Source organism: Amblyraja radiata, chromosome 4, assembly GCF_010909765.2.
Source record: "Amblyraja radiata isolate CabotCenter1 chromosome 4, sAmbRad1.1.pri, whole genome shotgun sequence".
Classification (NCBI taxonomy): domain Eukaryota; kingdom Metazoa; phylum Chordata; class Chondrichthyes; order Rajiformes; family Rajidae; genus Amblyraja; species Amblyraja radiata.
The window spans coordinates 26,633,168-26,658,789 of NC_045959.1; the positions used below are offsets into that span (position 1 = coordinate 26,633,168).

The 25,622-nt window shown below is 41.7% G+C and overlaps 1 protein-coding gene across 3 annotated transcripts in view; it reads left to right on the top strand.

Annotated features, from left to right (window-relative positions):
- cnot10 (CCR4-NOT transcription complex subunit 10) overlaps positions 1-24,540 on the top strand; it is a 34,406-nt gene extending 9,866 nt beyond the window's left edge. For all 3 annotated transcript variants that reach the window (XM_033019122.1, XM_033019123.1, XM_033019124.1), the window contains 15 exons: positions 2,421-2,563; positions 3,331-3,405; positions 4,434-4,517; positions 5,608-5,725; positions 7,259-7,408; positions 9,362-9,564; positions 9,691-9,812; positions 10,853-11,029; positions 11,926-12,009; positions 12,216-12,329; positions 13,098-13,228; positions 14,984-15,019; positions 20,371-20,498; positions 21,317-21,392; positions 22,915-24,540. In XM_033019122.1, coding sequence (XP_032875013.1) covers positions 2,421-2,563; positions 3,331-3,405; positions 4,434-4,517; positions 5,608-5,725; positions 7,259-7,408; positions 9,362-9,564; positions 9,691-9,812; positions 10,853-11,029; positions 11,926-12,009; positions 12,216-12,329; positions 13,098-13,228; positions 14,984-15,019; positions 20,371-20,498; positions 21,317-21,392; positions 22,915-23,063 — 1,790 coding nt within the window. In that variant the 3' untranslated portion in view covers positions 23,064-24,540. The remainder of the gene's footprint in view (positions 1-2,420; positions 2,564-3,330; positions 3,406-4,433; positions 4,518-5,607; positions 5,726-7,258; positions 7,409-9,361; positions 9,565-9,690; positions 9,813-10,852; positions 11,030-11,925; positions 12,010-12,215; positions 12,330-13,097; positions 13,229-14,983; positions 15,020-20,370; positions 20,499-21,316; positions 21,393-22,914) is intronic.
- Positions 24,541-25,622: the final 1,082 nt, after the last annotated feature.

Sequence of the window (25,622 nt, forward strand, 5' to 3'; positions counted from 1 at the left end):
GAATGGCTCTCTATCTGACCTTCTCCAATGTAACAAGTGACCACATTCAGACACAATGCTAGATAGGTCCTGATCTGATCTTCACATATCCTCTATTATTCTACTTGTATTTTCTATTACTTGATAAGATTCGACTTGCTATCTTTATTGCTTCAGACGATGCTCTTATGGTCTCTAACCTTCATTTACTTCTCCCCTACCCATGCTGTCGGAACTGTGCAATAACAGCATTTAGCTTGCATTGCACATTTATTATTTTTTCTCAATCACATGGTTTGAATTATTCCTCATTAAATCTTCCTGCTGTGGTTTTCCCTAGATGCAATACTCAATTAGCTCTTATCAAAGCTTCTATTGATCTTTTGTGATTGTGACAAATGTCATCTTTACCTCTATCTGCAGACTTTGATGTGGTTGACCATCACATTGACCTTCAGTGCCACCATCCTAGCCTGGTTCCAATTTCTATACAGTTGTAGCTGGAGACTGCTCTAATTACTTCTCTTGCTGAGCCCAAACTGCTACTTCGTAGCTCCTCAGGAATTTCTCCACAGTCCCTCTCCTTCACTTCCCTTGGCAAGGTTATCAAAAAACATAGCACCTGTTGATATGGGTGATATGCTTTACCACTCTCTTGACCAACTATCCCTTAAATTGTCTGAATCCCTGTCTCATGTCCAGTACCAAATAAGGAGAAATTACTTGCAGAACTGTGGTCATTATTGCTTCCCAACAATCCCTCCAATCAGTGATTCCAGTGTGTTTGCAGTCATTTCAGCAGTGTTTGTGTGCATTCCAAGACAGGTTCAAGAAAGAGGGCATGGATAGATGAAGGAATTACATCCTCAAATGTAATATTAAAAATTCCTTCTTATTACTTGTAGAGCAAAAAGGGAATTTGTTTATGCGAATGTTGTAAGGACTTGAGGGGTTGAGCTTTAGGGAGAGGTTGAGCAGGCTAATACTTTATTCCTTGGAGTGCAGGAGGATGAACGGTGAACTTGTAGAGGTGTATAAGAGCATAAGGGGAACAGGGTTTTGGTGAGACCACACCTGGAGTATTGCGTACAGTTTTGGTCTCCAAAACTGAGGAAAGACATTCTTGCCATAGAGGGAGTACAGAGAAGGTTCACCAGACTGATTCCTGGGATGTCAGGACTTTCATATGAAGAAAGACTGGATAGACATGGCTTGTACTCGCTAGAATTTAGAAGATTGAGGGGGGATCTTATAGAAACTTACAAAATTCTTAAGGGGTTGGGCAGGCTAGATGCAGGAAGATTGTTCCGGATGTTGGGGAAGTCCAGGACAAGGGATTCCTGGGATGTCAGGACTTTCATATGAAGAAAGACTGGATAGACATGGCTTGTACTCGCTAGAATTTAGAAGATTGAGGGGGGATCTTATAGAAACTTACAAAATTCTTAAGGGGTTGGGCAGGCTAGATGCAGGAAGATTGTTCCGGATGTTGGGGAAGTCCAGGACAAGGGGTCACAGTTTAAGGATAAAGGGGAAATCCTTTAGGACCGAGATGAGAAAAAAAAATTCACACAGAGAGTGGTGAATCTCTGAAACTCTCTGCCACAGTAGGTAGTTGAGGCCAGTTCATTGGCTATATTTAAGAGGGAGTTAGATGTGGCCCTTGTGGCTAAAGGGATCAGGAGGTATGGAGAGAAGGCAGGTACGGGATGCTGAGTTGGATGTTCAGCCATGATCATATTGAATGGCGGTGCAGGCTCGAAGGGCCGAATGGCCTACTCCGGCACCTATTTTCTATGTTTCTATGTTTGGGTAAATGAACATTTTTACCAAGAGTTGGGGATCAGGAAGCAGGAGACATAGTTTTATGGTGAGAGGGGAAAGATTTAATAGGGACCTGAGGGTCAATCTTTTCCACGCAAAGGGTGGTGGGTATATGGAACGAGCTGCCAGAGAAAGTAGTTGAGGCAGTTACCATAAACAACATTTAAAAGACATTTGGACAGGTAAATCGATGGGAAAGATCTTGAGGAGTATGGGGCAAACACGGGTGGATGGGACTAGTGTAGATGGGCCCTCTTGGTTGGCATGGGAAAGTTGGACCAAAGGCCTGTGAATGAGGAGTGAGATGGGATGTGCCATGGTGTTTTAGTATTCAGGAGCTGTAACTGGAAATTATTGAACCAGGTTGATTGGAAGTAATACTGTTACCTTTGGATGTTAACCCAGAGCCCAATAAATCTTCATATCTACCATGTAAAAGCTGGATTGAGCATGGTGGATCTGATGAGACTGCCTGTCTATTTGAAATTACAATATATCATTGTTTTAGATCTATGGTAGTTTGTTAGAATTCTCTCTTTGGGCTTGAGGTGCTTAGACATCTGCCCACTAAAATCTGACTTTGTTTTGTATTGTTTTTGTCCCTAATCTTAAAACAGAAGAGAAATTTGCCCAGGCGCTGTGTTTCTTGCTCGTTGACCTTTACCTATTGACATATCAGCCTGAGAAAGCATTGCTGCTGCTTGCAATCTTGGAGAAAATGATCTCGCAAGGAAACAACAAAAATGGCAAGTCCAGTGAGGTCAGTATATCTGCCTGATTTAGACCTTGGGTACGTCCGCCCCTGTGTGACCCTGACGTATTCTGACCATGGCTGTACGACTGATTACAAGCCGTGAACACAGGTTTCTTCAGTTCTATCTCATCGCTTTCCCATCATCACTTAATCTTTTAAGGTATAAATATAACTTTAGAACCAAAAGACCTGCAGCAGACACTCAGAAAACCAGCAAGATTTTGTCAGATTAATGTTCAGAGTGAATCTACCTTAAGCGACATTCTTTGTATTTCTGTGGCTAACATGGTAGAGACATACACCATGAAACAGGCTCTTCGGCCCTATAATCCATACCGGCCAAGTTGCCTTCCTGAGCTAGTGCCATTGGCCTGCCTTGCATCCATATTTCTCCAAACCGTTCCTGTCTATGATCTGTCCAACTTGTTGTTATAATGAATCTGAGATATTTTGTATATTTTCAAAATTATTTTACCAGCCTTTGTTAAATGTGGCCCAGATTGGGAGACACTGGTGGATTAAACGGTAGATAACAACAATCAGCCAAGGGGATAAATCTAAAATAAAATCAGAATGCTAGAAATTCTTAGTCTTGGAGTCCCTTGTTCTTGAAATGTTAACTGTCGCTCACTCTTGTTAGACCTGTTAAGTATTTCCAGCATTCTCGTTTTGATTTTTTATTTAAATCGTACCTGCAAACTGTGTTCATTGCGGTATGCAGCAATGTAAAATTCTTTAAGGCCACTTCTCACTCTTGTGTAATTTGAACAAAGGCTAACAAAGATGCCACCAATCAGAAGATTGATGCTGGAGTTATGGTGGAAGCTGCAAAGTCTAAAATTCATCAGGTCAGTGAATAATTTGTCTTCAACGGGTCTTCCTTCAAGCAGATTCAGTGCGTGGTAGGGGAGGATTTTCAAAGTGCTCAAAATTGAAATGCTTTTCAATAGAATAAATAAGGCAAAATTATTTCCATTGTGGTTGAAGGCCACTGGTCTAAAATGAAGGATGTGGGAATGAAACGAGTTAATTACTTTATTCAGTGGGATATAGCCTTGAATGCTCTGTTTGATATGTTGGAGAAAACAACTTCAACAATAAGCCACAAGAGGGAATTGGTGTGGTTGAAAGGGGGTTCAAGTTCATTTAAAGAATAAATTTGGGCATGATGGGCTGAATCGCCTCCTTTGATGTAAAATAATATGATTAGTCTTGTGTTCATCATCAGGCAAGAATTACAAAGTGATCCCGGTTATTGGTTAGAAACTGGACTGTGAAAATGGAACGTCACATTGATAGAAAAGTTGGTGCAAATGAGATGTGTGTGCTTGCCAGACCTGGGTGACATAGAAACATAGAAATTAGGTGCAGGAGTAGGCCATTCGGCCCTTCGAGCCTGCACCGCCATTCAATATGATCATGGCTGATCATCCAACTCAGTATCCCGTACCTGCCTTCTCTCCATGCCCTCTGATCCCTTTAGCCACAAGGGCCACATCTAACTCCCTCTTAAATATAGCCAAATGAACTGGCCTCAACTACCCTCTGTGGCAGAGAGTTCCAGAGATTCACCACTCTCTGTGTGAAAAAAAGTTTTTCTCATCTCGGTGGTGAATCTCTGGAACTCTCTGCCACAGAGGGTAGTTGAGTCATGCTTGTAATTTTCACTCTTTCCCCAATCAGAAGTAAAATATAATTGTAAATTGAGAGGAGAGGCGAGAGGTTGATTCCTTGCCATCTTTGGATGTAAACACCCTTCAAGATGGTCTGGAACAGAACAAATAATTAACATTTACATTGATCAGGCTTTGCAATGGGCTTTCTGATGGGGTATGTGCTTTTTATTTCTATGTCTCTGATATTTTTCTTTTTGCAGTGTAAAGTGAGGTCTTATGTACAGATGAAATCGTTAAAAGCCTGTAAACGAGAAATCAAATCTGTTATGAACACAGCTGGAAATGTAAGTAAATCAAGCCTCTGCCAGTCTTCATTAAATCTTAGCAATTTTAGTCTCTGCACACTCTCTCTTTCACCCACCACTTTCACCATCTGCCATAAATCTGAGTATGGTAGATGGGGGATGATGGCAATCTTAAACGTTACGGCATACGGAGGCACTCTGTTCAGTGACTTTGCCAGCTCTTTAAAGGAGATTTCCAGTCAGCCCCACCCTGCACTGTCCATAAAAGTAGTCAGTTTCCATTTTAAACTGGTGTTATGGAATTTGTTTTGCTCTCTCGGGTAGTATTCCAGATCATACCAATCAGTACCTTCAAAACTCTTCTTTCCCCTTTACGTTCTGCATGTCTTTTCTGGTTGCTCACTTGTCTGTCAGAGCAAACAGTTTCACTGGAGTTCAACTTGCTGTGCTCCTGAAAAATGTGAATATACATAACATTGAACATGCAGCTTTCAATTGATCTATTCCTCTAAAATTGTTAAAACCTAAGATCTTTCTTGAGCAGTCTTTCAGAGTAACCAGTTTCTTTTATATTAGTTCACATTAATTGTCAGTTTCTGTGTAGTTTCAGAACATAAGAATGTACGTGAAAGCTGGTATAGGATGATCATCTCCTATTTCGCCTGCTTCGCCACTCAATGTTCATGGCTGATGTTTTGGCTCCGTGCCACTTTCCTTCATTAATCCATATCGATCGATTTAATATCCAAAGATCGATTTAATATCCAAAGATCAATTGATTTATGTCTTGAATGTATTCAGTTACTGAGCCTCTGCTGCTCCCTTTTGTGCTTAAATCTATGAAGAATCTTTTAACTTCGACATGATTGTGCTCAATTGAATCATGGCTAAGGTTAAATGTTGCAGTAAAGTGTTCAGTTTATGAGTATGTAAGTGAGCATGTTTATCGGAACTAGGTCTATATGCCTGGCATTTGAAGATCAAGCAATATTTTTTTATTGTCGAATTAGTTCTTGCAATAATATTTTGATGGATTGCCATAACTGGGCTTTGATTTATCATTTGTACATAAACTATAATTATGCGTCTATGTGCATATCTATAAGTTATTTACTCTGGTTTTACGTAGTCGGCCCCATCGCTATTTCTGAAAAGTAATTTTGAATATTTAAGAGGAAATTATCGAAAAGCAGTGAAACTATTGAACAGCGCAAACATCACGGATCTTCCTGGGTTTCTCAGCACAGGTAGGAGTCGAAAGAATTTAGAGTTGTTTCATTCTTACATTTATTTATTAAGAACATAGTCATAATCAAGAGCATGTTGTAATGCAAGAAAAGTATATTTGTATGTATTTCAGTCGTATACAAGCCAACTTTCTTCAGTTTCTCAGGGAGTGCCAAAAAAATCCTAAATGGCTTTCTAAGAAAGAGCTTTCATTTCTTTGGTGTCCTTGTGACACAATATTGTGTTTCAGTGATCTCTGTTAAAAATTGTTTGTTTTATTCATTTCATTTTGTTTCTTCCACAGCTAGTGGTCCAATATTAGCAGTCCTTTCTAACACGAGCTTGCATTGATATAGTACCTTTGACATGGCAAAGTGTTAGAAGGCTTTGCAAAGAAATGCCATTACACAAATATACTGAGGCACATAAGGAACTTAGTCAAAGATAGAAGCTTAAGATGTATCTTAAATGAATAATTTTGTGGAGTAAATTAGTATTTATGGAGGAAAGTCTATTGCTTTGGGCCTTGGGCAGTTGAAGGATTGTGGTCGAGAGATTGAAACATGAGATGCTTGAGACGACCAAACTAAAAGAGCGGAGGGATTGCAGTTGGTAGAATCTTAGAAAAGGGGGCGAAGCCATAACTACATTTGAAATTGACTGTTTATAGTCATAGAATTGTACAGCACAGAAACAGCCATGCTGAGCATTATTCCCCTACAGTAATCCAATTTACCCACATTAGGACTATATCCTTCTCTGCCTTTCCTATTTAAGTGTATGTCTAAATGTCTTTTAAACTAGTAATTGTATCAAACTCCACCGCCACCTCTTGACAATGCGTTACAGATGTCAACCAATCTGTGTTTTGCCCAATTGGGTTTCAAGAAATGTGCTCACACCAGCTTCCTGAGGTTTGTTGGACTGGACATCACTCTGACAAATAAAGAGAGAGTTTGGCAAGCCTCAGTAATGGATGAGCTAGCACACAGGCACTCAGTTCTAGGTTTGTAGAAGATAGAAATGGGCTAGTCAAGACGTGTTAACAAAGTCATGTTTACAGCATCTGTTGAACTGACACCGATTTGAACAAAAAGGAAAAAGATGGTCTCTGAGTAGATATGAGGATATTAAGTCTAAAGCATATGTCCGTGTGTGATACCCACTGTTGTGAATTAACTAGGTCATTTTTAGGAAGATGCTTGGTGCTTGTGATTAGTTCGTAAGACAAAGCTATGATCTAAACATTTTTTAGCTGGAGGGAATCTTTTGTTAATCTATGGTGACCAAAATGTAGCCTCACCAATGTCTTGTACAACTGTAACATGCCCATCTCAACTTCTATCTACCTGTGATGTCAAAAGTTGCCTTTTCATTCTGAATATTCTTGATTATCTTGCTGTGCCAAAAGAAACCAACTAATTTTTGACTATTTTCCCTGAATCACTAAATCCCCTCATTGATGAATCCACCAAAATCCTGTCACCTTGAAAATGTTGTCTTTTTGAGCAGTAACTGTTCACTTTAATTTTTGTTTAAACATTTACCCACAGGTGAATGCATTCGGTGCATGTTCTGGAATAATCTTGGATGCATCCATTTTGCTATGGGAAAGCACAATCTTGGAATTTTCTACTTTAAAAAGGCATTGCAGGAGAATGATGCTGCTTGTGTACCGTTGACAGGAACAACCACGGATCAAGGTGGTTCCTTTTTGTAATTGTCTTTCAAGATTTAAATCAAAATGTTTATGGTAAATAAGTTGAAGTTAAATGCATGCAAGTGGTGGATACTAATTTCTTGCTTGTGTAGTCCAGCTGCAATTAGTTTTTTTTTGTACAATCTGGTGATCAATTTGGTGATATCTTTTCTGTTGGTCAGCGGTATTGCAAACTTGATTTTGTCAGAGGATTTTGGTGTCCACCCACTCCAGACACTTGTGCGCAACATTCAGAATGCCACATTAACAAAGTTCTCATCTTCCGTATGGGATATGAATCAAGGCACTTCAATTTGTTAGCCGGTTTAAGATTTTACAGCTCCTTTCTTGGAACTGTAGACAAGTTCTTTCAGGTGTCCAGTGTTCATTTGTGCATTATGACATTAGAAGATAGAACAGTACAGCACAGGAATAGGTTATTCGGCCCACAATGTATGTACGGAACATGATGCCAAGACCAACTCTTATGATGGTGATACTTTATTGTCACTTGTACCTAGCTAGGTGCAGTGAAATTCTTTGTTTTTTGCATCCAACATATACAGAAGAGATGCCACAAAAGCGGCAATAAAATTACAAACAGTACTTAACCCTTCCTCGGCCTCCCCTACACTGGGTCCTCCCTTTGTTCTCAGCGCCTCTCCCCACACCAGCTGCCACTTTGTTGTTGGCAACACTGCCTGAACATAATTCATATTCCTCCATTCACTGCATATCCATGTGTTTATCTGAAAGTCTCTTAAATGCCACTATCGTATCTGCTTCCACCACCACCACCCCTCGTAGCCTCTCATAATTTTATATATTCCAGAGAAAATGATACAAATCTATCCAACCTCTTCCTGTAGTTAATACCCCCTAATCCAGGCATTGTTCTGGTAAACCTCTGCTACACTCTTTCTGTAAGCCTTCACGTAATGCACACAATACTCCAAATGCTCACTCTATTTCCGGACCAATGAAGCCACGCATAGCATATGCCTTCTTAACCACTCTATCAATTTGTGTTGCCACTTTCAGTGAATTATGAACTTGGACCCCAAGATCCCTCCGTACATCAATGCTGTTAATTGTATATTTTCCCCTTACATTTCACCTTCCAAATTGCAACACCTCACGCAAAGCTGTATAATTTGACAACGTTCCTCACTCCATTGGTCACAGAGCTCAGCCTGAATATTGCCCTTTCACCATAACCTTTCTATCAGTAAGCTAGTTCTGAATCTATACAAATGTTAATCCTTAGTATCTTAATCTGGATCATCTTATCATTGGGGACTTTATCAAACGTGTTTTATTAAGATCCCTGTAGAGAACATCTACTTACCCTCATCAGTCGTCTCTTCAAAAAAACTCGATCAGGTTGGTAAGACATGAACTGCTGAGTACAAAGCCATGCGGACTGTCTGTAAGTAACCCATTCTCTTCCAAATGCGAGAAAATCATATCCGGAAGAATTCTCTCCGTTACTGTAGCTGATCTATATCCAGTTCTATACCTTGTAGGAAATTGTGCACATTCTGCAGAATTTCCAGCTTTACAACAGTGATCACAGTTCAACAGTAATTTAACTAGTAACGTTCGGAAAAATACAACCCACCAATTTTTTTTTAATGTACATGCTTCCTTGTACCCATCGATATATTTTTGTTCACTCATTTTTGTTGAACATAATTCTACGTAGAAATTTCTCGTAGCGGAGCAAACTTTTTTGCTAGTTCAGAATTATAGGGATTGGAAATGTTAGAATTCTCATTTTTTGGTTTGCTTTGGGAAGTTAACTTTGAAACCAATTCTCATTTAGCTAGTCCTGCTAAAAGTGAAATAGCTTACAAGAAAGGTGATCAATTTTGCTGCAGTTGGTAGCTTTTCCAAATGCTTCATCAAACAATTCAATATTTTTAATTTTGCTTTTTGTATATTTTTGGTGATTCAGGGAAGAAGTTTTCAGGCAGACCAATGAGTTCTCTGCTCACAAACAAACGTTATGAACTGTTACACAACTGTGGAATCCAGCTGTTGCACATAGGCAGACCTTTGGCAGCTTTTGAGTGCCTGATAGAGGCAGTTCAGGTGTACCATTCCAACCCACGTCTTTGGTTAAGGCTGGCAGAGTGTTGCATCGCTGCCAACAAAGGGGTGAGTGGATTACTTGAATTGTCAACTACTAGATTTGCTCCAAAGCTCTCTATTTCTCCACATCCCCCACCCACCCTTACTCCTGTATCTTCTGTTTCTTTAAACTTTGCCATTATCTTTCTTCAGACATCTGAACAGGAGACCAGAGGACTGCCAAGTAAAAAGGGGATAGTACAATCGATTCTGGGTCAAGGCTATCATCAAAAGATAGTATTGGCATCACAGTCCACGCAGAACACAGTGTACAAGTGAGTGAGCACCTCGTATTAGTGCATGAGGGAGTCAGTGAACACAGCATGTATATGGGTGATACTACTTGTACACACCAATGCTGGGTGCAAATGATTTATCAAGTGATCATATATCTATGTTTATAAAGGATTACACTTACAAAATACTTTGATAAGATCCAGATTATCCAGTCTATCAGCATAGTAACTTCAAAATTATTTTGACGTCACTTTTGTAATGTGGTAGTCTCGGTTTTGGGCATATTACGTGATGGGTCGATAGTTTTTTCAAGTGGGCTTAGTACAGGAAACTGTCACTGAGGTAAAAGACCCACTATGATCTTATTGAATGCTGGATACTAGCTTGTATTTCTAAAGATCTTTTCTGAATTAGAAAAAATAGACATTAAAATACTTAGAAATATGATCTGTTGGGGTACTGGCAAACTGCTAGAAATTTAGTAGTGGCCAGTTTTGGGTATGTGCATATTTCTGGGGGTTGGGGGAAGGGGAGTGAGCGACAGGAACTATTCAATTGCAGTGGTCATCACGGCTATGTTATCTTGATCTGACAATTTTATTTGAAGGCCTGCATTGGTTTACTGGTTCAAAATTACAACTATAAGAAAATTGCTGAAGCAATCTATCTTGGGGGAGCAAATATTTTACTTTGCACTTCGAATTGTGATCTGGTCTAATCTGTTGGGTACCGATTCAATATTATCTGCAAATGGGAATTGGATAAATGCTTAAGAAATCTATTAGCCTCTATATGGGAGGGAATGGGACTAAACAAATAGCTCTCTCAAATAACTGGTATTGATACTGTTGGAACAGGCTGAATGGCCTCCTTTTTCCACTCTGATTCTTCCCTCAGATAGTGCCTGCTGATATTGGAGGCTGAACATTGAGAGCCTTTTTAAATTGAATACAAGCCACAATATGTGTTAGAAATTGTGATGGATACATTAAAGATAAATTAATGCAAATTATTCAGTTTAGATATTGAAAATACGCCAGCACATAATTAATTTTGGCATGCCTTCATTCTTTTCCAGTGATGGGCAGTCTTCGGCCATCCCAGTGGCCAGTATGGAGTTTGCAGCCATCTGTCTAAGAAATGCTTTGCTTCTGCTCCCGGAGGATCAGCAGGAGATGAAGAAAGATAATGGTTTAAGAAATTTCAATCAGTCAGGCAGTGGTGAAATCAACAATGAAAGCAGTGAGACATGCAGGTAGGTACATTACCTTGGAAGGTGTGTTTGTGGGTCAGTGTATAAGTAGAGTGGAATTAGAGTGCACAAGTTTGAATAACAAGTATTGGAGGCCAGCAATCTCTGTTATGTGGTACTCACCATTGTCTTCATGGTCCATGCCTCTCCCCTCAGTGACATGGTCCAAAGGCATTGGGTGCATGTATGTAAGATGAATCTCCATCTTCAATTCCATACCTCTCTTTTGGCTCCTTTCTACTGAGGCTGTGCAGGCGCCCAGTGTTGGGTGAATGCTGTATTTATATAATGATCAGCAAGGCCCAAATCATCACACCGTAAACCCTGTTTTCTTGTTACCAGGTCAACCTTCCTCTACAAAAACATTAATTCCTCCTTCATTAGTTCAGACATTTTCTTGTACTTCAGTTGCTGGCAGGGTTAATGTTTATTACCCATGAGATGTTGATGGTCATGAACCACTTTAAACTTCTGGTTAAGGTGCTCCCACCATGCGGGTGAGGATTTAAACCCAGCAGTGGTATATTTGGAAGACATGTTATGTAATGTTATGTAAAGAGCCTTCAGGTGATGATAGACACAATATGTATAGAATAGCTGGTGGAGATTACAAATATAGATGTAGCCTTACTGACGTGCCTTTTGAAAGTGGTACATACTGCAGATATAGGTGCTGGTGGGGTAGGGAGTGGATGTTTAGAGTGGGAGAGTGGATGCCAGTCAAGCTAGTCTACTTTATACTGGAGAGTGTTGAGTTTCTTGAGCATTACACTTACCTAGGCAAGTGAAGATTATTCAATCATGTTCCTGACTTGGACCTTATTGATAGAGAAAATTCTATGTGAACATTAAATAATCAATCAAAATAACATGGTGAAATATTTTATCCCATCCACCAGTGGTAAACCACATGAAGGAGAGAGGTATTTGGTTCCAGGCCCACCATCTTCTCCATTAAGGAAGCAGGAGTTAGACAATTTGAGGTAAGAATGCTTTCCTACCTGATCCATTTCCCCAAAGTTATCCTCTACAATGTTCTGTATAAATCTGAAGGGTTTCTTCAGTGGGAATCAAAGGAGAATTAATAATTTAAAGCTTTGAAAGGATTTTAGCTCCAAGTTTAAGTCTAGTAATGGAATATCACGATTACAGGTTGATTTATATCACATCATGTTCACTGTTCTCTTAGGTGCTCCATTCTGGCTGGCAGTGCATACATTGCCCTTGCACTTGGTGACAACCTAATGGCCTTAAATCATGCAGAGAATCTTCTACAGCAGCCCAAATTGTCTGGATCGCTAAAGTAAGTAACAGAAGATGTACAACCAGGTGGTTATTATTAAATTGGATTGTATGAACCTTTTGAGGAAAGTGCCTCCTTAAATGTGGCCTCTTGGGCATTTGCTTGAAATGGAACAATAGCCCATTTTCCAAATTGTCTTAATCATTCCCCATTGCTTTGTATATATTTTCAAAAGGGAATTAGACTAAATAGAAAGTTGTTACTAAACTTTGGGGGTATCAAAAGATCAAAAGATGTAGTAAATGAGGGACCAAGGGAAAGAGACAGCGATGTTGAGGAGAAATGTAAGGTAGACGAAAATGCTGGAGAAACTCAGGAGGAGAAATGTGATGTTTATGCTGGGAGAGTATAGCATAGCAGTTCAGTAAATAGGTTAGCATTCCAGAGAGCTAAACTAATGACTGACCTGTTAGTTCCAATCTCACAACAGCAGCTGGGAAAATTTAAATTACTAACTCAATGATCTGGAATAAAAATGTTAATTGTGATCATAGCATGACCAGACTGTAGAATGCACTAATCTCCTTTAGTGTAGAAAATTTGCTTTATATAGCCACAGCTATGAGATTGTCTAAGTCGTCTCTGAAATGGCCCGGCAAGTCACTGGTAGAAGGGTAAAGAGAGATTAGCAATGAATACTGATCTCCCCAGTGATGTTCACAGCCTGTAAATGTAGGGAAGGGGGGAATTAGGAAAGGTTTTAAAGTAATTGGTGAATGAGCAATTCTCTTGATTTGTGCAGCCTTTCTCTTGTCTAATTTTGCTTAGGTTTCTGGGTCACTTGTATGCAGCAGAATCCCTCATCTCCCTGGATAGAATCTCGGATGCCATCGCTCATTTAAACCCTGAAAATGTTACCGATGTGTTCTTGGGAGTTTCTTCAAATGAACAGGATCAAGGTATATAATTTTGAGTTTTTAATATCGATTTGGGGGCAAATTTAGCAGAAGGATGAACTTGCGGGATATTCTATTTTAAGACTTTATTTCACCCCTCATGAAATAGTACAGCACAGCAGAAAACTGAAATCAGCTATTTATCCCTGTTCTTTCGCTAGAGACCTGGATTTTTTCCTCTTTCCATGTATTTTTCCAACTCCCTATGAAATTTACTTCCACTTTACCATAAAGTAAGTTCTGCTTTACAACAAATCACTCTTCTTAAATAAATAGATAAATCTTGTATTTTTTATACCAATTAGCTTAAACCTGTCTTTATGCCATTTGAAGCAATTTTCAAACTTATCCAATCTCCTCTTGATCTTGCTTGCTCAAAGAACATCTCCAAGTCTTTAGAAAACTGAAGTTTGCCATTCCAAGGGTAATTTCAGTAATCTGCTCTGGCTTTCCAAGGCTTTGACATTCTTGCTAAGGTGTGGGGGCAGAGACATCAATTAATTGATTACATGGGAGTAGATGAATCAAGCTTTCACCATTATTCAAACACTTTCTAAAAAATTCTTTCCATCTGTTATTTCTCTGATGTCTAGGCTTTTAAAACAAAGGTAGAATATAAAAGCTTTTTTTTTTAATTGAAAAAATGTGTATGCTTATCTGTAAATTGTCCAAATGCTGCCTGAAGTATGTTGCAGGGTCAAGAACATGATTACTGTTTGAGGTTTTTGACATGAAGCAACTTATCTTGAATCACTGGTTAATATTTGACAACTACACAGTAGTTGCATTTCTAACCAGAGCACTCATTCAGTGACAAACGTCTCGGTAGTGTTTGTAAATCCTCAAACCATTTAGCCTCCCCCCCCCCCCCCCCCCCACACCTCCTTACTTCCAATGTCACCCCTCACTCCCATTTCTATCACAAGAACTTCTGACATCTTCCATGCTTCTAGTGTCTTGACATTCTGACCTCAGTACTTTTGCAAATCTCTTAAGATTACTCCTAAGAGGTTTCAGATGTAGCCATACCCAAATACTGAGGTTACAGCTACACTACAGTGATCCTCGTAGTCTTCTCCTGTTGTAGAGGTCTCTTTTCTGCCAATGGTGACCTAAGAAATGAATGCACATCACGGGAGTAATTGGTGTGTGTAATCCAGTGTTTTGCCTATACGTGGTATTTGGTTGCTGGTTGAACTTGCCTCAGGAAGTTAGTTCCAAATTGAGCGACTATCAGGGAAAGTAGTCATGAGTTTAGTCCGAGTGACCAAAAATGTTTTTTCCAAAAACTCCCCTCAGTTGCCCCTTCTTCTTCATGCTAATTTTCTAAAAATGAATCTTCAAGGTGAGAGCAATGTTAGAAAGCTTGCCATTTATTGCCCATCCCTGTGCTACTAATAAAGGTGACTACTTTCAGCTGTAGTGGATTTGGGGAAGGTGCTTCCACAATTTTGTTAGGGAGCAGATTCTCCAACAATCAATAATGTAGGTGGGGCGTATACTTCTCTGAGTTGTGAAGTTCATGATTCAAAAGAATTTGAGTTTTGGGTGTCCTCCTGGTTTGTCCTTCCACCTGTTGGAGGCTATGTGTTTGGGAGCTACTATGAAAGTTATATAATGTATCATATTTTGTTTCATTGGTTTTAACTTCAGATTGGAGAATGACATAGGAGATTGCAGCGATCAAATTGACGCGCAATTTAGTTGCTTGAAACTTATTGTATAATTGTATTGAGACATTTTGGCATTTTATTTCAGGTTCTGACCGAGGAGAAAATGAACAGATGGAAAGCTGTAAGTATACATTTAAAATCTTCCCCTTTAGAGACAAATGATGGCTATTTCTAGAATCCAAAATAAAATTAGAACATGCTGGAAACGTTCAGCGTGTCAGGCGTCATCTGTGGAGAGAAACTGAGTTAATGTTCCATGTTCTTCTTGGTTTCCTGGTCTTCCAAAAATATTCCAAATGGAATATAAACTGGAGGTGGCGGAGGGTGGACTTAAACATGTTAGTGATCTAACATGGTAAACCTAAGTCTAATCTTCCGTCAGAACTGGAAGATGGTCAGAGATTTTTTTTCTCTGAGCTAATGTGAAGTTAATGGAAAGAATTGCGAAAGTCACTGATACAATGATAAAACATAAAATAACCCATGGCTATCTGGACTACACTTCTTCCCACCCTGCTTCCTGTAAGGACTCTATCCCCTACTCCCAATTCCTCCGTCCCCAGGATGAGGTGTTCCAAACCAGGGCATCGGAGATGTCCTCATTCTTTAGGGAACAGGGGTTCCCCTCTTCGACTATAGATGAGGCTCTCACCAGCGTCTCTTCTACATCCCCTAGCTCCGCTCTCATTCCTCCCCCCCCCCCCCCCCCCCCCCACACTCGTAACAAGGGCAGAGTCCCTCTTGTCCTCACCTTTCACCCTATCAGCCGTCGCATACAACAGATAACCCTCCGACATTTTCGCCACCTCCAATGGGATCCCACAATGAGATCGGGAAGTGGCGGCGCTGCCCTGCAGCTGCGGCTCGCCTGCAGTCCGTTTGTCTTTTCATTTTTTGTTTTCTTTTGTCCCGTTGTTACAGTTTATTTCAGTTTGTTTTTGTTGTGTATGTGTTGGGGGGTGGGGGGGGTGGGAGAAACCTGTTTTAGTCTCTTCCTTCGGGGGGATGCGACCTTTTCTTGTCGTATCCCCCGTCTCCACTGAGGCCTAATGGCGGAGCTGGTGGCCTCCAACTGGGACCGACCTCGAGGCTCTGGAGGCAGAGTCAACCAGGACTTACCAACGCGAGTCTGGCCGACATCGGGGCTGTGGTGGCGTTGCGGCGGCGGTGACCCGACTTCGGAGCCTCGGCCACGGGCCCAGTAGACTCGGCTGCGGGCCCAGTGGACGACAACGTCGGGAGCTCGCAGGTCCCAGGTTGGTGACCTGTTTTCTGGAGCTCCCACAACAACAGCTTCGTCCACTGGACTGGAGGGTGGCAGCTTTGGCAGCTTCGACCGCACCGGGTCGCGGAGTTTGAACCGGCCCGTTCGCGGAGCTCGGATTCAGCCTCGGGTTCACAACATAGGAAGCCTCGATCGCCTCGAACACAGAGGGAGAACAAGGAGGGAAGAGACAAGGACTTTAAGACTTTTGCCTTCCATCACAGTGAGGAGGTGCCTGGTGGACTCACTGTGGTGGATGTTAAATCTGTGTTTATTGTGTGTTTTGTTATTTTATCCTATGTTATGACTGCAAGGCACAACATTTCGTTCAGACCTAAAAGTCTGAATGCCAATAAAGGAATACAATGCCACTGGCCACATCTTCCCATCTCCTCCCCTTTCGTCTTTCCGTAGAGACTGCTCCCTCCGTAACTCCCTGGTCAATTTGTCTCTTCCTACCCAAACCACCTAATCCTCTGGTACTTTCCCTTGCAACTGCAGGTAATGCTACACTTGTCGCTTTACCTCTCCCATTGACTCCATCCAAAGACCTAAGCAGTCTTGCCAAGTGAGGCAGAGGTTCACCCGCACCTCCTCCAACCTCATCGGTTGCATCCGCTGCTCTTGGTGTCAACTGCTCTACATCGGTGAGACCAAGTGCAGCACCTCCGCACAGTCCGCATTAACCAACCTGATCTCCCGGTGGCTCAGCACTTCAACTCCCCCTCCCATTCTGAATCCGACCTTTCTGACCTGGGCCTCCTCCATGGCCAGATTGAGTCCCACCGCAAATTGGAGGAGCAGCACCTCATATTTCGTTTGGGTAGTTTACACCCTCAGCAGTATAAACATTGACTTCTCCAATTTCAGGTTGTCCTTGCTTTCTCCCTCCTTCCCCTCCCCTTCCCAGCTCTCCCACAGCCCACTGTCTCCGCCTCTTCCTTTCTTCTTCCGGCCCCTAACTCCCCCCCCGACCCAAAACGTCACCTATTCTCTCGCTCCATAAGACGCTGCCTCACCCGCTGAGTTTCTCCAGCATTTTATCTACCTTCGATTTTTCCAGCATCTGCAGTTCTTTCTTAAACAAACAGAAAATGAAAGCTTATTTTGAATAGTCTGATTTTTTATTAAATAAATAGCAAAGCATTTTACGGCTTAGAAACCTGGAGTTTTGTGGCTTTTAAATATTAACTAGAAATATCTTGAGTTACTTGTATCTGTGTTACATGTAAGGTATGTTGTGTGAGGCATAGTTGACCAGAACCTTTCCTGTGATACCATCTGTGCATGTTATTGTACATTGGCGTTCTCACATTGTTGGACAGCAACCACATGATTTAAATGTTTACAAGCGTGTTAATTTTCAGTTCAAGTATCACCACAAGCTGGCTGACCTGCCTTGGCTTCCAAACTGGCAATGCCTTGGTTTAAAAAATGTCATCTATTTAATCAAATCCATGGTTTCAGACTTCCTATCTTTGCAACCGCTTTTACCCTCGACTTTTGGATCTCTGTACTTCTCCCCTCTTGTGTGTTCCAACTTTAATCCCTTTGCAACTGACAGCCTTTCTTCCGCCTGTCTAAACTGTAGAAAAATTTCTCAAAAAAACCCCTCTGCCCTTCTTGAAACGCTGCTTAAAACCAACACTTTGACCAACCATCCAATCACCCTTCTTTCATGACTATGTCTCAAATTTAATTTAATTCAAGACCCTTCTCCAGTAGGATCATCAGGCTGTTGATTGAGTTTTATTTAGTTTGATGTGACAAAATGGAGATTAGCTTACCTCAGCTAAGCATTTAGTAGAATCATAAATAAAATGACCGCGCCCTTGTCCATGCCAGTGAGAATCTGCTGCCCAAACTATTCCCACCATTGGCATCAGGCCCATAGCCCTGCAGGCCATGTCTTCAAATACACATCTGAGGACTGTTTTATTGTGATAAGGATTTCTGCATCTATCATCCTTTTTAACGCTACGTTCCAGATCTCCACCAATCTATTAAAATAGCACAGCACAGGAACATGCCCTTCACCTACAATGTCAGTGCCATAAATGATGCCAAGACCAACTCTTACCTGCCTGCACACATGGGCGGAAATCCCCCCCCCCCCCCCCAATGTTTTGAGAGGTGGGGGACAAATAGCCCCCCCCCCCAATGTTTTGAGAGGTGGGGGACAAATAGCTCCCCACCCCAATGTTTTGAGAGGTGGGGGACATATAGCCCCCCCCCCCCATGTTTTGTAATCCGGGCTTTGAAATTTGGTGGGGAAAACCTATTAAAAAAATTCCGCGAGACAGTGGGGGTGCGGGGGGGGGTTTATCGGACTGAGGATAGAGTGCGGTGATTGGAGGAGTGAGAAGTCCTGCTGGAGCAAAGATCATAGAGCGGAGCTTGAATCGGCCCGTTCGTTACTCGGCCCGGTGCGGCTTAAAATCGGCGGGGGGGATCTGCCACCGCCCCACGGTCAAATTGTTGTGTCGAGGCGGTCGAAGCTCCCGATGTTGAAGCTTCCACCGGGCGATGGAAGATCCCACGGCCGGCTTTAAGCCGTGCCGGGCGATTAAAGGCCTCGCGAACGGACCGATTCAAGCCCCACGATTCGGGCCAGACGATGCTGCTGTTGCTAGAGTTTGGAGTCGGTCACCAACCAGGTCAGCTCCCGATATTACCGCCCACCGTTGATGCCTTGCGTGTGTGCGCATTCGCGTGCGGCCACCAAGAAATTGTATCCCCCCCCCCCCCCCCCATGTTTTGATAGCGATATCCGCCCCTGCCTGCACATAATAGTGAACATAGAACAGTACCATATAACCATATAACAATTACAACACGGAAACAGGCCATCTCGGCCCTTCTAGTCCGTGCCGAACACTTTTTTTCCCCTAGTCCCATCTACCTGCACTCAGACCAAAACCCTCCATTCCTTTCCCATCCATATACCTATCCAATTTATTTTTAAATGATAAAATCAAACCTGCCTCCACCACTTCCACTGGAAGCTCATTCCACACAGCGACCACTCTCTGAGTAAAGAAGTTCCCTCTCATGTTACCCTTAAACATCTGTCCCTTAATTCTGAAGTCATGTCCTCTTGTTTGAATCTTCCCTACTCTCAATGGGAAAAGCTTATCCACGTCAACGCTGTCTATCCCCCTCATCATTTTAAAGACCTCTATCAAGTCCCCCCTTAACCTTCTGCGCTCCAAAGAATAAAGACCTAACTTATTCAACCTTTCTCTGTAACTTAGTTGCTGAAACTCAGGCAACATAGTACTGCATAGAATATATTATAAAAGGCATTGGGTGGTGAATTGAGCTCTGCCTAATCCCACTGGTGATGACTTTCCAGTCACACAAACTGCAATCATTCATCGCTCGATGCTTCCTGCCACTGAACCAATTTTGAATCCAATGAGCCGCTCTCCCACGAGTACCATGGGCTCTTACTACTTTGAATAACCCGACAGGTGGCATCTTGTTAAGAGTTTTGCTCAACTCAATATAGACTATGTCAATTTTTCTGAGCTCGCCCTTTTGTTATCTCTTCAAAGGATCAATTTGTTTAGACATGATCTTCCTTTAACAAGCTGTTGCTGGTTGTCCCTGATTAATATATGACTTTCTAGGTGAAGGTTAATACTGCTCCTTTGAATTCAATAATTTGACCAGCATGAAAATTAAAATAGTCACCGTATAACCAATTAGTTTGTTTATTTATCCTTATTAATTAATGTTATTTACTTTCTTAAAAAAAAAACCTTTGGAGGTTCTTTGCTATTTTTATTTTAAACTCTCCGTGCTTCCCTATTTTCCCTTTCAGGCGAATCGGTATTCTTCCAGGCTTTTTGCTGTATTAACCTGTATATATATTTTTTGTTTAACTGAGAAAGCCAAGTGCCCTCTAACGATCAAGAAGTGGATCTATACATCAGTGTGTTTGTTATATGGTTAGCGTGAATGTCGCCTTTCTGATCGCTTACAGCTGTTAAATTTGAATTTTGCTTCCACCAAGAGATTGGAGCTATTCTGGCAATTAAAACTGCACTGACAGGTTGAATTTTGATTGATATGATGGCGCTGAAGCTAGATTATCGTTTTTGCACAATTAAAAAAAATGATATTTATCCTTCAGTCAGATAGGTCTCAGAATCAGATTCCAAACTAAATTGTGCTGTTCTAATTTTATTTTGTGCATTTAACAGCAGGGAAACAGATACTGCAATGTTATCCAAACTCTGTTACATCTGCTCGTGCAATGATGCTCTTTAACCTTGGCAGTGCATATTGTCTACGCAGTGAATATGATAAGGCTCGCAAGTGTCTTCACCAGGTGAGATAGCAAGAGCATGTGATTTAACCTGCTCCATCCAAATCCTTCAGTGGCATCAACGTCAGATCCATTGGCCCATTCTCTGGGGTTATTTGCCTGTTGAATCATTGCTGTGAAAGATCACGTTCAATTGCCATCTGACTGCTGGGGTGGAGGGAAGAAGCAGTGGGATGTGGAGTCGTGTTGCATTCCTTAATTCTCAAAATGTTGGCTCTTTGACAGTTTGTACACGGCCTTGTCGTGTGATTCCTGTAACAAAACTAAGCTTTCTGCTTTCTTTCTAATGCTTATCAGTGCCCTGGATCTCTTGCACAAATTTGCCCATTGAATTTTTAAATATGATGATTAGTCTCTATTTCACCGACCTCTTGGTTGCATACCATTTGTATTTGGATGCTTGTCCTTGTCCAGTTAAGCATTCCTTTCGTATTTATCTGTTGCTTCTTCCTTGCTGTAAATACGTGGAGGCCAATGATAGTAGTCTTGCCTGAATAAAAAGTATTCCTTGACTGCACCATGTAATCTGTTCACTTTTGGATAGGCTGCTTCATTTATGAATCATATTAATGAAATTGCAAGCAGCTATTTGCTTTTTACAGTCATTCCCATCTTTCTTTACTCTCCTTCCCACTCATTCCAATCCTGTTTCTATTTTCAAAGAATTGTGAATGTGCATTTAGGGAATAGGTGTATTTGCAGTTTGGGTTTCCAGGGAGTACTGAATGAAGTTTTGACATGTCCTTCTGTAGCTTTTACATGTCTGTCTTTATTGTAACTGGATACTGGCTCATTTCTGTGTTTTTCTTTATCAATTAAAGGCTGCCTCAATGGTTAATCCCAAAGAGATTCCACCCGAAGGTATCCTCCTAGCTGTTTATCTTGAACTGCAGAATGGTAAGATTCCATTTGATAATGTTGACTAAGGTCATAACTTTTATATTTAAAATGTTGCCTTGAAATCACAGTGTGATTTTTTAAATTTTTTTTCCTGAATGGGCTTGTTTCAATAATTAACGTTAATTTTTTTTAATGTAGTATTCCAAGATGGATACATAACATTTCTATGGGGAATGAGGTTCCAGAGGAATAGTTTGATGCAGCAGACCCTGTTTGAGGGCATGAGTTTTTAATTTAAAGTTCACTGACATCGTTTCCAGTTCATAATGCTTGACTGTCAGTGCATATCCTCCATCCCTGGCTCATTGACAGAGATGCCAGTTGGTGTGTCAGATATTCTGACTCACAAGGGCTTGCGTTTATAACGTAGCTGTCATTCTGCCTCTCACCAATGGATGGATCTCCGGTTCTTTGGGTGCTCACAAGGGATTCTAGTGTCAGTAATACTGCAATGAACACACAAACTTTGAATGGAGAAACAAAAAACGGGGGGGGGGGGGGGGGCACGTCCCCCCATGTTTTGAGAGGTGGGGGACAATCTTTCTTCCCCCCCCCCCGCCCCCATGTTTTGTAATCCAGACTTTATCAGGCGCTTTCTAAGGGCTTAATCGGCCCGATCGCGGGGCTTTTCAGCGCCCAGCGCGGCTTAAAATCAAACTGCTGCATCGAGGAGATTTAGGCTCCCGATGTTGAAGTCCCTGCCGGCTGATGAAAGGCCCCGTGAAAAGGGCCCATTGAAGCCCCACGATTTAGGGCGGACGAAGCGGCTGTTGCTGGAGTTCGGAGTCGGTCACCAACCAGGTCAGCTTCCAATGCTACCGTCCACAGGGCCCACGGCCGAAGCCTAGCATGTGTACGCACGCACGTGGGCGGCCGCCAAGAAATTGTCTTTTTGTGTGTGTGTCTGTCCTCCTTTCCCCCCCCCCCCCCCCATGTTTTGTTAGCCATTTCCATGCCTGTAGCTAAGTAATGAACAATTCAAAATTGTTGGAACATAGAATCTGGAAGAGGGATGAATGAGATTACAAAGATGAGGAAGGCTATGAAGAGAATTGAAAAACAGGGCAAATCTTGCATTCTCATGAGGATGTAAGATTAAAAGCAATCACATTAAATTGTTTTAAGATTAAAACAGTATAGAGTAAAACTACTACAGTGGATTCTGCAACAAAGGACCATTACCTTGATATTAGCATCATGCCGTTCACGGCTGTTATTTGGAAAGACTTCTCTATAAACTGGGTGCTGAAAATCTGGAACAGATTTATAGTTCCTTTTAAGAAAAGGATACTAGGTAAATGCATTTAAGATAACAGGCAAGGTCACATTGACAGAAGCAGGTAAAGGTTTTGAATGTCTGGCTTTTAAATTTTATACCCCCTACATGGGCATCAAGATGCATTGGCCCTCATTCTTGGTTGTATTAACTTTGCTGTAAATTTACGGTTTTGTATTTGTGCTGCTTCTTTTCTTGTCTCTGGTTGCCTACAATGAATCTGTACTGTGTTTATGGATACAGGCAACACACAGTTAGCGCTACAAATCATTAAAAGGAATCAGCTGCTGCCCTCAGTGAAAGCCCTGTCTTCTGATGTGAAAAAGAAACCGATGTTTCAGTCCATCCAGACTGTGCAGCCACCGCCATTCAGCACTGTCCAGCGGAAGTGAGACTGCTTACTGCTTGAGACCAACATCTGCTTGCTGCCTTCAAGACTATTCCCCTGCTGGGGAAGAAGCACAGGCTGCAGGGGAGAAACCCTCGAAGCATTGCTGCTGTCAGCTATCCAGCCAGGGAGAAGGGGAAATCTATCACCATCCAGTACTAAGGATACAAGCACCAGTCAGGTTAGGTTAGGGTTAATCTAACTTGAACTTGAATGCTCACTGAAGGTAACATGTGCATAGATTCAGTGTGTTTCTGGACCTTGGGGATTTATTGAGTTTATAATGTTTTATTTTATGTAATAGTTTGTAATAACCACAGTATTTATAGATGATCAGATTTGTTTCCTGCTATATAAAGACCACTTTTATATTGCCTTTTAGTTGCCCCTCTCTGTACTAGGTATATGCTATAAATCAGTTTTCTTATGTCATCCTTTAATGAAACTGTCATGGGGTTGCTGGTTGAATTTGATTCTGGAAACACAATTAACAAAATTAATATGATATAACTGTTCATCCTGTTATGAAGAATATTGCAAATACTCTTGGTGTCAATAATATCATCTACCAGAGCTGAGGAGACAATGTATAGGGGGGGATGGAGATACTCCTAGACACCATAGAAAAATCTGCAGGAACACAGCTTCCTGAACTGTTATAGATATTTTATGGGAATTTCACTAACAAGTTGAAGATCCTGTCGTAATCAAACCAATGACATTTTGTAAAGTGTTTTGTCAGATCTGCATTTCTTGCTGCTTTTCAGCAGTGATTTTGCTTTTTTTCTGGAGCCATTCAAAGTGTGCAAAGGCAGACCTAGAGAAAGAAATTTAAAACCTAAAATATACCAAATGAATAAATTATATTAGGGTGGATTTTTCATCCAGGAAATTTGTAAAAGGAACCAAAATTTATTTTTGCTTTCCCGACCTGGAGCTGGGCTTTCAAAGGGCACTGAAGGAGTTGGAAGAAGGGGAAATGAGCTGAAGAAAACGTGGAACCACAGGAATAGAGCTGGGGTAAGGGGCTGACTAGATTACACCTGCAGGAAGCTGGCATGGATGCAAGGGGCCAAGTGTTTGGAATCATCTTGGAGAGAGGACAGTTTGATTCTTTTTGTTTCCCCAAAGCGTTCCTTGGACATTCTCCCACAGGTGATTCACAGTACTAATGCTGAATTTGGCTGCGTGAGTTCAAATACACAGCATTGCCTCAGGACCTGCCATTAGCAGCACCCTACCCCATGTAGCAGTGCTAATTGATACCAGGGAACGAGCAGCAGGCAAGTACTGCTGTGAGTTGGACTCTCTGCCCACAGTCTCAGAACCACCAGCTGCATTCGACCAAGAGGGCAAGGTTTCAATGTACCACAAAATATTATTGGTCAAACACGGGTACTCCTAAACATTGCAAATCAAATGATATTTTGGAAGCATTGTTGACACTGATTGTGAATAAAGAACAAACAGTTAATTCTGCATTTTGCTGATCAGTGTGATTACTTTGTTTTGGCTGTGAAATGCTCTTGCTTGCCCTCTGTCTCTGCCACGTAGGGCTTGATTTCTTAATTACCTTCCTTTTGAGGCTTTAAGATAGTTTCTGTAGGAACGGCGGGTTTGCGAGAGATTCTTCAGCTCTTGAGATGGTACAGTTTGATTATGGTGATCCGATCCACCCAGCGCATTGTATCCTTGCTCAACAAAAATCTACTCCCCACCCACACACGTATATAACCTAATAAACCAAAGAACAACAAAAAAAAGAAAAAAACAGACGGACTGCAGGCGAGCCGCAGCTGCTAAAGCAGCGCCGCCATCTTGGACAGGAACTGACCTTTGGACCTTTGAACCAAAGATGTTCTGGCAATGTGTGTAGACCCAAGTCACAGACAAATTTATTATTTGCAATGAGAAATCATGTGATAGCTTGGCTTGCTTCCCTTAATATCAGTAGGAAGCTGAACTGTTGCCCAGCCAGCATGTATGCAAGGGAAATTGACAGACTGACCAGCTGTGCATGGTACAGACAGCTCTGTCTGCCACACTCAGCTTCTCTCCTCATTTATTACTTGCCTGCTGAGCAAAACAACAAAGATATTTTATTCTCTTTTAACAGAAAATTATAAGGGAAATGGTTTATCCCGTTCATTGCGAGAGGATTTGCGTTTAGGAGCAAGGAGCTCCTACTGCAGTTGTGCAGGGCCCTGGTGAGACCACACCTGGGGTATTGTGTGCAATTTTGGTCTCCTAATTTGAGGAAGGACATTAAGGAAAAATGTTCCCGATGTTAGGGGAGTCCAGAACCACCTCACCTCTGCTGACACTGGTTCCCTCAACATCCTCATCCTCCTCGACCTGAGCGCAGCCTTCGATACAGTGAACCATAACATCCTGCTCACCGGACTCAAAGACCTCGGCATTGAAGGCTCTGCACTCAGCTGGCTCCGTTCCTACCTTTCCAACAGATCCCACTTCATCTCTCTCCACAACCACACCTCTGCTACAGCCACAGTCACTCAAGGCGTTCCCCAAGGCTCCGTACTCGGCCCCCTCCTCTTCATCA